Raw genomic sequence first — 12,872 nt, 5'->3', positions numbered from 1 at the left:
TGTGTGTTTTCACATTTCACCTTGAAACATCTTGCACTGTAATCTCTTCAAAATCGGATGCATCTGACTACTAAGCTAGAAGTCTTACAATAAAACAAACCTGCTTTCCAAGTCACACAAATCCAAAAGCAGAATATTCCAGTTACTGGAAATCTAAAATAAAATGTTCAACATTTCTGTGTAGAAATAGAATTCATGTTTCAGGCTGGTGAAAGGTCATATGCCTGAAACATTCACTGCCTCTTCCTCCACAGATGCTGCCTGACCTGCCGAGTATTTCCAGCAATTCATTCCAAGCACCAATCAGGGCCAAAGTTCATAAATTCATAAGCCATAGGAGCAGAATCAGGCGATTCGGCCCATCAAGTCTACTCCACCATTCAATCATGGCTAATTTATAATTCCCGCTCAACCCCATTCTCCTGCCTTCTCCCCATAACCATTGGCACCTTTACTAATCCAGAACCTATCAATCTCAGTTTTAAAATACCCAAAGACTTGGCCTCCACAGCAGTCTGTGGCAATGAATTCCAAGGATTTACCACCCACTGGCTGAAGAAATTTCTCATCTTTCTAAAGGTACGTCCTTATTCTGAGGCTGTGCCCTTTGGTCCTAGACTCTCCACTGGTGTAAACATCTCCATATCCACTCTATCCAGGCCTTTCATTATTTGGTACCCATCATCTTTGTGAACTACAAGTACAGGTCCAGAGTCATCAAACACTCATCATACCTTAACCCAATCATGCCGGGATCATTCTCGTAAACCTCGTCTGGACCCCCCAATGCCAGCACATTCCTCCTCAGATATGGGGCCCAAAACTGATCACAATGCTCCAAATATGGTCTGACCTTCTCCTTAGTAATAGCACCTTCTCCTTAGTAATACCAACTCCACTAACCTCTGTCCTTGAGTCTTGAATTTCTAGCATGTTCCTTGTGTCTTCCGCTGTGAAGACTGACGCAAAAAACTTATTCAATTTGCCCGCCATTTCTTTATTCCCCATTTCTTTATTCCCCATGACTGTCATATGAGGAGAGATTGGAAAGACTGGGCTTGTATTCACTGGAATTTAGAAGGTTGAGAAGGAATCTTATAGAGACATATAAAGTTATAAAAGGACTGGTCAAGTTGGATGCAAGAAAAATGTTCCCAATGTTGGGGGAGTCCAGAACCAGTGGCCACAGTCTAAGAATAAAGGGGAAACTGAGATGGGGAAAAAATGTTTTCACCTTGAGAGTAGTGAATTTGTGGAATTCTCTGCCACAGAAGGCAGTAGAGGCCAATTCACTGGACACATTTAAAACAGTTAGATAGAGCTCTAGGGGCTAGAAGAATCAAGGGATATGGGGAGGAAGCAGGCATGGGTTACTGATTGTGGATGATCAGTCATGATCACAATGAATGGCATTACTAGCTCAAAGGGCCAAATGGCCTCCTGTACCTATTTTTTATATGTTTCTATTACTACTTCTCCAGTGTCATTTTCCAATGATCCAACATCCACTCTTGCCTCTCTTTTACTCTTTATATATCTTAAGAATCGTTTGGTATCTTCTTTTATATTACTAGCTAGCTTACCTGCATATTTCATCTTTTCTCGCCATATTGCCTATTTGGTTGCCTCCTGTTAGTATTTAAAAGCATCCCAATCCTCTATGTTCCCATCAATCTTTGCAATATTATATGCTTTCTCTTTTACTTTTATGTTATCTTTGACTTCCTTTGTCAGCCACATTGTCGGATCTGTCGACCATCTCATTGTCCCCTCAGTTTCTTCCACTTTGGGATGAAATTATCTTCTGTCTTTCAAATTACTCCCAGAAACTCCTGCCATTGCCTCTTCACCGTCATTCCTGCTAGGGTCCCTTTCCAATCAACTTTAGCCAGGTCCTTCTTTATTAGGCAACCCAGCATCAAGCTGGTAAAGGCACCTCAGTACACCATTTATCTGTCAAACTTCTGATAGCAGGGCTCTATCTTAACTTTTTTCCCTGTTGCCAGCTGGGCAACCTAGGCAGCTTTTTAGGTTGCCAAATGACAGTTTAGGTGGTCATTTAGGACAACTTGCATGACGTGTGCGATAATGTGCTCAGACGAAGTGCGTAGTTACCAGTCGGAATTATACTCAATGAAGCTTTCACATATTATTTCTGCTGCAAATAAAGTCACAAACTAAACATATTCACCAATCAAGACATGATATATCCCACAATGACATGCAGCAAAATTATAAGACAGTAGCTCAACTCATTTTACACATTGCAATTAATGCTATTTCTATTAGTTCTTTCCACTTTCAAACAAAAATGTGGTTGGATTATTCAGCGATGGATGGAGGAGAAGTGCAGGATGGCTGGGAAAGGGGTAAGTACAGGGTGAATTGGGGAACCAGTGTAAGATACAGGGTGAATTGAGGAACCAGTGCAGGAGAATCAATGTGAGGTGGATAGGGTGCTAAGCGCAGGAAGAATAGATGGGGGGGGGGGGGGGTAGATGGGGATTGGAGCACAGGGGATGTCAGTGAGGACTGAATAGAGGCAGGAATGGGGATCAGTGCGGGATGGAGAGGAGGGGTCCCAGGATAGGGGGGGGGGGGGGGGGGTTAGTGGAGGGGGCGTACAAGAGAGAGAGAGAGAAGGGGGGAGAGGTATGGAGGAAGGACGGTCAGCGCTCCTTGGACAGCATTGCCCCGCTGCCTTGGCCGTTGGGAACTCCTCGCTACCGCCTCCCTCCTCCGCCAGCCAACAGCAAGGTGCGGGGCTGAGCGGTGCAGCTCAAAGATCCCATAACTATAGTATCTTTGGTGCAGCTGCTTCAGAAGGGTCGGAGCGAATGACGGGCCCTGAACAGCGGCAGCAGCGGCCACGACAGCGGCTCCATCTCCTCCTCCTCCCGCACCCCGCCCACCCTGATAAGGGCCTCTGCTTGCAAATGCACTAACGGCGCTTTCAAAACAAACCCTCCCGCACGCGAGGCCTCCCCCTCCCTCCCTCCTCCCGGCCTCGGCGTGCGGGAGGGTTTGTTTTGAAAGCTTCGTTAGCGCATTTGCAAGCAGCGGCCGCTATCAGGGCGGGAGGAGGAGGAGATGGCGGCGCTGTTCGGGGCCCCTCATTCGCTCCGACCCTTCCTCACCCCGCACCTAGTATCTTTACCACGCAATACAGCCGTCACGGCCGACACAAAACGTTGTGTTCCTTTTCTCCAGAGATCCTGCCTGACCCGCAGAGTTACTCCAGATTTTTGTGTCTATCTTCGGTACAAACCAGTATCTGGTTGCCAAGCCGGGCAAAATGACTCGGTGTTTAGGTTGTCCGGCGGCGCTTTGAGTGGTCAGTGGCACCCGGGCAACCGCTAATTTTGAGCCCTGGATAGAATTTCTGGGAAGTAACTCACAACATTATGTAAAATGCTTTGTATTTTTGAATGAAAGAACTAATGGGGTATGGATGTCCCACATGGTTCAGAAAAAAGGATTGTCGTGGATAGCTATCTTTTGGTAGATAGCTATCTGATGGCATTGGACTTGTTTTGTGTCTGCTGAATTCTGCATGTTGTCCAGATGATACTGCATGTGGCCATTGATTATTGAATTACCCAAAGAGCCACAAATGTAACTAGTCTGAGAAATTGTCAGTGAACATCCCCATTTCTATCCTTATGTTGGATCAATGCATGCAGGTACAGCAGGCAGTGAAGGATGACAATGACAATTAAAATTGAATCTGAATCTGAATCGGAAGCAAATGGCATGTTGGCCTTTATAACAAGAGGAGTCGAGTATAGGAGCAAAGACGTCCTTCTGAAGTTGTACAGAGCCCTAGTGAGACCACACCTGGAGTAGTGTGTGCAGTTTTGGTCCCCTCATTTGAGGAAGGACATTCTTGCTATTGAGGGAGTGCAGCATAGGTTTACAAGGTTCATTCCTGGGATGGGGGACTGTCATAAGCTGAGAGAATGGAGCGGCTGGGCTTGTACACTCTGGAGTTTAGAAGGATGCGAGGGAATATTATTGAAACATATAAGATTGTTAAGTGTTTGGACACCCTAGAGGCAGGAAACATGATCCCGATGTTGGGGGAGTCCAGAACCAGGGGCCACAGTTTTAGAATATCAATCAATATATCAATATCAGTTTTCTAAGTGCAAGCGAAATGAATTTTGCAGCAGCGGTACAATGAAAAAGAACACACAAAAACACAATAAAAAGTTTTAACACAAACATCCACCACAGCATTCATCACTGTGGTGGAAGGCACAAAATTTGGCCAGTCCTCCTCCATTTTCCCCCGTGGTCGAGACCTCAACCCTCCGCAGCCGCCGCTGCGGGCATCCAGAAGTTCAGACAAGGCAAAGTCCAGATAAAGTCCAGGTAAGTCCTGAATCGTTGCTTCCCCACCGGAGACTGCGGCTTCAGGTTGGTGTAGGCCGCAGGTACTGATTGAGGATGATCAGCCATGATCCCATTGATTGGCGGTGCTGGCTCGAAGGGCCGAATGGCCTGATCCTGCACCTATTGTCTATCGTCTATTGTCTAATGCCCTTGATAAAGCAATTGTAGATGGTTGGGCTTAGCACCCTGACAAAGTAACTGCAACACCAATGTCCTTGGCCTGATAAATGCTGGGCACAAACATGACAGGTAAACAACATGTTAAGTGGTCAATGCTTGGCACAGGTGAAACTGACCCCTGGCTGCTTAACACCTTCACAAGAGAAAAAAAATGAACAAAATGAGCAATTTGAGTTTAAAATATCACCCAGGTGGAGATGGAGTTAATAATAAAGGAATAGTCAAGTTGGTCTTTAAACCTTACTACAGGTACTTCATTTGTTTTCATTTGTGAGACGTCTGAATAATTTGTGCAGAATACTGTGACTGCCAGTTTAAATGACAGAAGACAATGAAGGGTGATGGTTACAAACACTTCTATTACCCATTCTCTTCCCTCTGCAATCAACATAAACACTGAATTTCTAAGGCACGTACACTTTTCAAAACACTGCATGTCACCCACAATTGAAATTTACATTTAGCAAGAAACCTAATCACTCAACTGTTAATTATTCAACTGCATTAGCAGTTTCAACCCATTAGATTTTGGTGGCATGGGTGTATAGTTTAATATAATTAATTGATTCATGAGAATAATTAACTAGAAAACACTACCACTGTAACACTTGTTAATTTGAATCCCTTATTCTTCATTCCCAGCACCACTTTGTTTAAAGCTATAGATGAAAACTGTACGCAAAAATCTGTTAATAAGAACAAAGGTTGTTCGCAAATGTTCAATCTAAACAATTAAAGATAAGTGCTGAACTCATTTAGAATACAAAATTACTTTATTTATCCTGCCTTGTCCTATTAAGTTATTTTCATCTCTTGCCATTTATTCATTCACTTTCAAATTTCCTTAAAGTCATTGGTGGGGGGAAAAACCCATGTAAGCCACATGTAAAAGATATGAGCACAGCATGTAAAATTGATGGGGTTGTCAGAGTTTTTTTAAATGAGCTGTTAGACGGAGACCTCTCAAGTGATTGTGAAGAATCCACAATAGCAGTTCTAAAAGAGAAGGGAAGTTCCAGTATTTAACTCTCCAACAAGCGACACTAAATCAGTTTATGTGGTCATTTAGCACAATAGGGTTCGCAGCAGCTTTGTCTATTGTATTTCTGATTTGATATCAATGGACCACGCTTTGAATAAAATATTTAATTCACAATAAAATGATTGAGATCAAGAGTAGTGAGTCACAGAAGGCATTTCAGACTTTCAATTTTTTTCTTTGGGGAGAAGAGTGTAAAGAGATCAAGAGAGTCAAGAGTCAATTTAATTGTCATTTGGACCCCTGGGGGTCCAAACGAAATGCCGTTTCTGAATAAACACATTTAACCCACAACACAAAATTACATTGAGATCATCCATCAGTAACTGTGAGGAAGGCCAAAAAAACATTTCTGCAGTCACATTCAAGTCAAAGCCCCCGGCTGGCGATTTTGTCCCCGCTTTGGGCGAGAACACCGGGTCTTGATGTTGGAGCCCCCGGTGTGCGCTCGCAAAGTCCCGCAGCCGTTCCAGCCGCGCGGGGCCAGATCCGCGTCTAAATGTTGCCGGTGGCTGAAAATTCAGTTGATCTGCTGCATTCCTAAGGTGTTTAATCTTATGGAATCCTATCACATATGAGGTAATTGAGACAGAGCTGGGAGTCTACCAGAGTGGCAGAACCAATCAGTCAAACCATTTACAACAATAAGAATAATTGTGAGGCAGTGTGTCACAGTTCAATGGCTGCAGATCCTGTGAATAAGAAGTGACAGCTCAGCATTCAGCAATGGTTTCTGAGGCAGCACTCCATCTACTCTGATGCCATTTCATCTGGTTAGACTGGACTGACAATTTAATCTTGTGTCTCAAAGAAGTAAGATTTTAACTGTGTTATTGAATAAAGACAGAAAAGGGCCTGTCCCACTATGGCGACCGTATTTGTGAGTTTAGGAGAGTTTGCACTCGCCACAAGCTCTCAGCATGGTCGACACATGGTGGTCACTGGTAATTCTCCTTCATGGGTCGAGATGAATTCCCGCATAGTGGGTTACTATTCGCGGCCTCAGTTTGGTCGAGGAAACATTTTCAACAAGATGAAAAATTTTATGCGAGTAAAAATTGTCGGCATGGAGAAAATCGATACTTTTGAACTCGTAGTGCAGTGGTAGTGGGGTCGCCATGTCGTTGTAGGTAGTCGAGGTAGCTGTAGGTAATCTCCTTTGCTGACCGGGCATTTTCATTGGCTCATTGGGGGAAAAAAAACGTAAGCACGAGTTTTCAGAACCAAGGAAAACCGACCGGTAATGTTAAATGCCCGCTAAACTTCACAGCTGTGTATCTCTGACTTATTAAACATCTTAAAAGTGGTTTCTTAAAAGTGTCTCCACTCCTTCTCCCCCCACTTCTCCCCCCTTATCGCCCCCTTCACTCCCCTTCTCCCCAACCCGCTCTTTTAAAGGACTTACCGTACACTGTGCCACCCGTCTTTAACCTTCCTGTTCATTGCGGGTATCACCTTGGCTTTGCACTGTGTGAATTTCCCCTGCTTTCCCTGGCCCCCACCTTTGCGAAGTGTGTGCATGTGTGTGTGTGTTCAGTGTTGGCGGTCGATCCAGTTCGCGGTTTTTCTGGCGAGTGCGTAAGTGGGACACGCCCTAAACTCTTATCCAAGAATCCTGCATTTGTGTTTATCAAGGTGACAATGTTCCTGCATGGGAATCGGACACTTTCCTAAAATGTAGCATAAGTTCATGTCATTGGAGCAGAATTTGGCCATTCAGCCCATCAAGTCTACTCCACCATTCAATCGTGGCTGATCTATCTTTCCCTCTCAACCCCATTCTCCTGCCTTCTCCCCATAACCACTGACACAGGCAGGATGTGTACAGTAATGAGTAGAGCCAGGATGTTGAGGCACTAAAAATCTCTGAAATAGGCAGGCAAAAAAGCATAATACAATTATAAAAAAGGCACGTAAAAGGTATTTATTGACAAATAAGGCATAACAAGGCATTTATTTCCATCACCAAAATATGGTTAAAAATGATAATATAACGGTATACTACATTAAATGACCAAAGTTGACTGGTTGCACATAATTACTAGCATTGTTCTCAAATTATCTGGTGTTAAACTATGCCGTCTGTCAGACAGAATATGCTTCAGTTGTGAAAAACTTCTTTCTACCTCAGCTGAGGTCACTGGTGCATACCCGAAACAAACTACAGACTCTATATTCATGTCGATTTCTTGTGCATTACAACTACCTTTGAGAACTTTAGCTATGTTTTGTATTTCTTCAAGATCTTTGTTAGCTAAAATCACTCTCACATTTTCCTTGAATGTCTTTACCTACATCCAGTGGCGTAGGGTGGGTTTTGAGCGCCCGGGGCAGTTTAAAGTTTTGCACCTCCTCATTAGCTGGGGGAGGGGGGGAAGGGGAAGGGGAAGGGGAAAGGAAAGGGGGAAAGGAAAGGAACATGTTTTTGGTCTCTTCCTTCACGGGGATGCGACTTCTTTTGTCGTATCCCCCGTCTCCGCCTGCGCCGAGGCCTAATGGCGGAGCTGGCAGCCTCGGAGCTGGGGCAGCGGCAGCGGCAGCGGCGAACAGAACAGCGGCAGCTGGGCAGCGGCAGCGACGGCTTTGACAGCGGCAGCGGCGGCCTGGCCTCGGAGCTGGGACAGCGGCAGCGGCCGCCCGGCATCAGTGCTGGGACAGCGGCGGCGGCAGTGGCAGCGACAGCGGCCTGGCCTCGGAGCGGGGACAGCGACAGCGGCGGCCTGGCCTCGGAGCTGGGGCGGCGGCCTGGCCCGCGCTGTTTTTATACTTACAGCTCCAGGTAACCCCTCCTCGCTCCAACGGCTCCCCGGGCCTCTGTAGAAGCAAGCCCCACGCTGTTTTTATACTCACAGCTCCAGGTAACCCCTCCTCGCTCCAACGGCTCCCCGGGCCTCTTAATTTTATTTAAAAAAATTATCCAACAATTTTTTTGCGCCCCTAAAAATTTAGCGCCCGGGGCAACCGCCCCACTGGCCCCCCCCCACGCTATGCCACTGCCTACATCACCAGGAAGTTTACGAATATCGTCAGTTACTTAGTTGAAAACATTTCTCAAGGGAAGTGATAGCTTGGTGGGAAGTTTGCTAAATTGAAAGCAATAAATACAAGATCTCGGTGGAGGAAATTTTTCTGCATCATTTCATTGACAATCCTAACTGCAGCACATTATTTTTCTTCAAAACAGTTGATGATTTATTTTATCTTTTCAAAATTTGCAGCATAGTAGAGTACAGCAGAGAGCCACGTACCCCACCTAGTCAAAACGGGCTGAGGAGGTAGCGGAATATCGGGTGCCATTTCCTTGAACAACTGCACACGTGACTGTGCTTTGACGAAGATTTTCTTGACATTGGAAACTAGGCGATCGACATTTGGAAACAATCTACGTATGTGCTTGTCAATTCTATGAAGTCCTTGAGCTAAGCATGTCAAATGCAACATTTTGGGGAATAAAACTAAATCACAAACAGAAGAGCATTCTCGTGTTTTATACCTTCTGGCCAAAGTACAGCAAGTGAAGATATAAACAACTGAGCAATAGTTGAGCTGTTTGACTTATCTAATACTTCTGATGTCAACAAATACTCCTTTGATAGTTGACCTGCCTCCAGTGTACCGATGATCACATTGGCAACATATCTCCCCACAGCATCATTGTCTCGTCTATTGAAATCCATATTTTGTTGCATGCAACTTAATCTCTAATTTTCTGTACAGCAATGTTGAAGTTGCAGTCAACATAATTTTTCCGTAATAATGACTCGCTTGGTCTATGTTCCTCTGTACATTTCTCTAAAAAACCTCTGAGAGGTTTGTTTTCCAATTTCCACAGTGGAATTCCAGCATCAATGAATGCCTTGCACAGATCACTCGAAAACTCAGATTTGCCACTGGAGCCAGCAGTAAATGTAGTGAGGAGACAAGCTTAGGTATTTCGCTTGGGTGGTCTACACCCCAGCGGTATCAACATTGACTTCTCTCATTTTAGATAGACCTTGTCTTCTCCCTCCTCCCCCTCCCAGCTCTCCTTCTAGTCCTACTGTCTCTGCCTCTTCCTTTCTTTGCCCCCCCCCCCCCACATCAGTCTGAAGAAAGGTCTCGACCTGAAACATTGCCTATTCCTTCTTTCCATAGATGCTGCCTCACCCGCTGAGTTTCTCCAGCATTTTTTTGTCTACCTTCGATTTTTCCAGCATCTGCAGTTCTTACTTAAATAGTTCTTGGAGAAGACTGAACCAGCAGGCACAAACGAATGAATGACCGATGGTGGCGCCCCCGATTTCGCCTCGGTGGTGGAAGTTTTCTTGTAATAACCATATAACCATATAACAATTACAGCACGGAAAACAAGCCATCTCGACCCTTCTAGTCCGTGCTGAACACATAATCTCCCCATGTCCCATATACCTGCGCTCAGACCATAACCCTCCATTCCCTTCCCATCCATATAACTATCCAATTTATTTTTAAATGATAAAAATGAACCTGCCTCCACCACCTTCACTGGGAGCTCATTCCACACAGCTACCACTCTCTGAGTAAAGAAGTTCCCCCTCATGTTACCCCTAAACTTCAGTCCCTTAATTCTCATGTCATGTCCCCTTGTTTGAATCTTCCCTACTCTCAGTGGGAAAAGCTTTTCCACGTCAACTCTGTCTATCCCTCTCATCATTTTAAAAACCTCTATCAAGTCCCCCCTTAACCTTCTGCGCTCCAAAGAATAAAGCCCTAACTTGTTCAACCTTTCTCTGTAACTTAGTTGCTGAAACCCAGGCAACATTCTAGTAAATCTCCTCTGTACTCTCTCTATTTTGTTGACATCCTTCCTATAATTAGGCGACCAAAATTGTACACCATACTCCAGAATTGGCCTCACCAATGCCTTGTACAATTTTAACATTACATCCCAACTTCTATACTCAATGCTCTGATTTATAAAGGCCAGCACACCAAAAGCTTTCTTTACCACCCTATCTACATGAGATTCCACTTTCAGGGAACTGTGCACAGTTATTCCCAGATCCCTCTGTTCACCTACATTCTTCAATTCCCTATCATTTACCATGTACGTCCTATTTTGATTTGTCCTGCCAAGATGTAGCACCTCACACTCAGCATTAAACTCCATCTGCCATCTTTCAGCCCACTCTTCCAACTGGCATAAATCTCTCTGTAGACTTTGAAACTCTACTTCATTACCCACAACCCCACCTATCTTAGTATCATCTGCATACTTACTAATCCAATTTACCACACCATCATCCAGATCATTGATGTACATGACAAACAACAGTGGACCCAACACAGATCCCTGTGGCACCCCACTCGTCACTGGCCTCCAACCTGACAAACAACCATCCACCATTACTCTCTGGCATCTCCCATTCAGCCATTGTTGAATCCATCTTGCTACTCCACCATTAATACCCAACCATTGAACCTTCTTAACCAACCTTCCATGAGGACCCTTGTCAAAGGCCTTACTGAAGTCCATATACACAACATCCACTGCTTTACCCTCATCAATTTCCCGAGTAACATCTTCAAAAAATTCAAGAAGATTAGTTAAACATGACCTTCCAGGCACAAATCCATGTTGACTGTTCCTAATCAGACCCTGTTTATCCAGATGCTTATATATATTATCTCTAAGTATTCTTTCCATTAATTTGCCCACCACTGACGTCAAACTAACAGGTCTATAATTGCTAGGTTTACTCTTAGACCCCTTTTTAAACAATGGAACAACATGCGCAGTACGCCAATCCTCCGGCACTATTCCCGTTTCTAATGACATTTGAAATATTTCTGCCATAGCCCCTGCTATTTCTACACTAACTTCCCTCAATGTCCTAGGGAATATCCTGTCCGGACCTGGAGACTTATCCACTTTTATATTTCTCAAAATTGTCAGTACTTCCTCTTCTTTGATCCTCATAGTTTCCATAGCTACTCCACTTGTTTCCCTTACCTCACATAATTCAATATCCTTCTCCTTGGTGAATACCGAAGAAAAGAAACTGTTCAATATCTCCCCCATCTCTTTTGGCTCTGCAGATAGTTGTCCACTCTGACTATTAATATTAATATTAACGTGTTAACATAGAAAATAGTACAACTAGAGGAAATAGCACGACCTTTTAGCAAAACGGCAAAAAAAGGCTGATTTAGGCACTCGATCATGAAAAAGGCATTATCCTGGTGAAATCATCAAAAAAGGCATGAAAAGGCATTTATGGCAAAATCCTGGCTCTAGTAATGAGTATAGTAGAGGGCTGAGGACGCATCCTTGTGGTGCACCAGTGTTGATGATTATCATAGAGGATGATTTGTCACCTATCCTCCTGGATTGTGGTCTGTTGGTCAGGAAGTCAAGCATCCGGTTGCAGAGGGGAGTGCTGACTCCAAGTTCTATAAGTTTGGCGATGAGCTTGGTTAGGATGATATTGAAAGCAGAGTTGTAGACTATGAATAGGAGTCTAACATGGTTCCCTTCTTATGGTTGGCAAACTGCCATCAATCTAGGCTGCTTGGAAGGCTGGAATGTGCCATAACCAGCCACTCGAAGCACTTCATGATGGTTTATGTCAAGGCCACTAGACAGTGATTAATACAGCATTTCCTATACCTTAGTGTGAGCTTGATCAACAGCACTGTGAACAAAGCTTCTTGGTCTGCCTGAAACCTGTTGCCCATCGGGAAATGTTTTCGACTGCAGGGGTACGTGCTGAGGGACACACTTTGTGCAGCCAAGGCAAAAGGCTCTATGTGGGACCACAATCTAGATTCCTTCCACTGCTGGACATTGAGGGACAGTTTGGTGGGGAGACCCTTCAAATAATGAAAGATATCACACCCAGAGACCATATTATTGGCAAGGGTATATTGCTTAAAGACAGGTGTGAACACTACTAGTACGACATTATTGTATAGACACATAGAATGTATGAATAGTCTTTGCACAGATTTTTTGTGTATATTTTTTAATCTGAATAAAAGTTTATTTTTAAGTAAAAAAAACCCATTGTGAACACACGTCTCTAACAGAGAGAGATTTAACAGATACTAGACCAAGTGGGACCCGTTGGGTCCCGTCCCCTCAAAGCGCAGTTGCGGGGCGGCGGCCTGCGGCATCACACACACACACTAACCACCCCCCCCCCCCACCACACACACACACATTAACCACCCCCCTTGAAATTATATTAATATTAATTTGCTTTTATCCCACCCCCTCCCTATCAACTCACGCATAGCC

The 12,872-nt window shown here is 44.4% G+C and overlaps 1 protein-coding gene across 1 annotated transcript in view; it reads left to right on the top strand.

The window, feature by feature from the left end:
* mettl21a (methyltransferase 21A, HSPA lysine) overlaps window positions 1-1,922 on the top strand; it is a 28,906-nt gene extending 26,984 nt beyond the window's left edge. The window contains exon 4 of the mRNA XM_055638346.1: window positions 255-1,922. Within this exon, the coding sequence (XP_055494321.1) occupies window positions 255-265 (11 nt within the window). The 3' untranslated portion in view covers window positions 266-1,922. The remainder of the gene's footprint in view (window positions 1-254) is intronic.
* The last annotated feature ends 10,950 nt before the right edge of the window (window positions 1,923-12,872 follow it).

This window comes from Leucoraja erinacea, chromosome 7 (assembly GCF_028641065.1).
Source record: "Leucoraja erinacea ecotype New England chromosome 7, Leri_hhj_1, whole genome shotgun sequence".
Classification (NCBI taxonomy): Eukaryota; Metazoa; Chordata; class Chondrichthyes; order Rajiformes; family Rajidae; genus Leucoraja; species Leucoraja erinaceus.
This window is presented reverse-complemented; position numbering and strand designations above follow the sequence as displayed.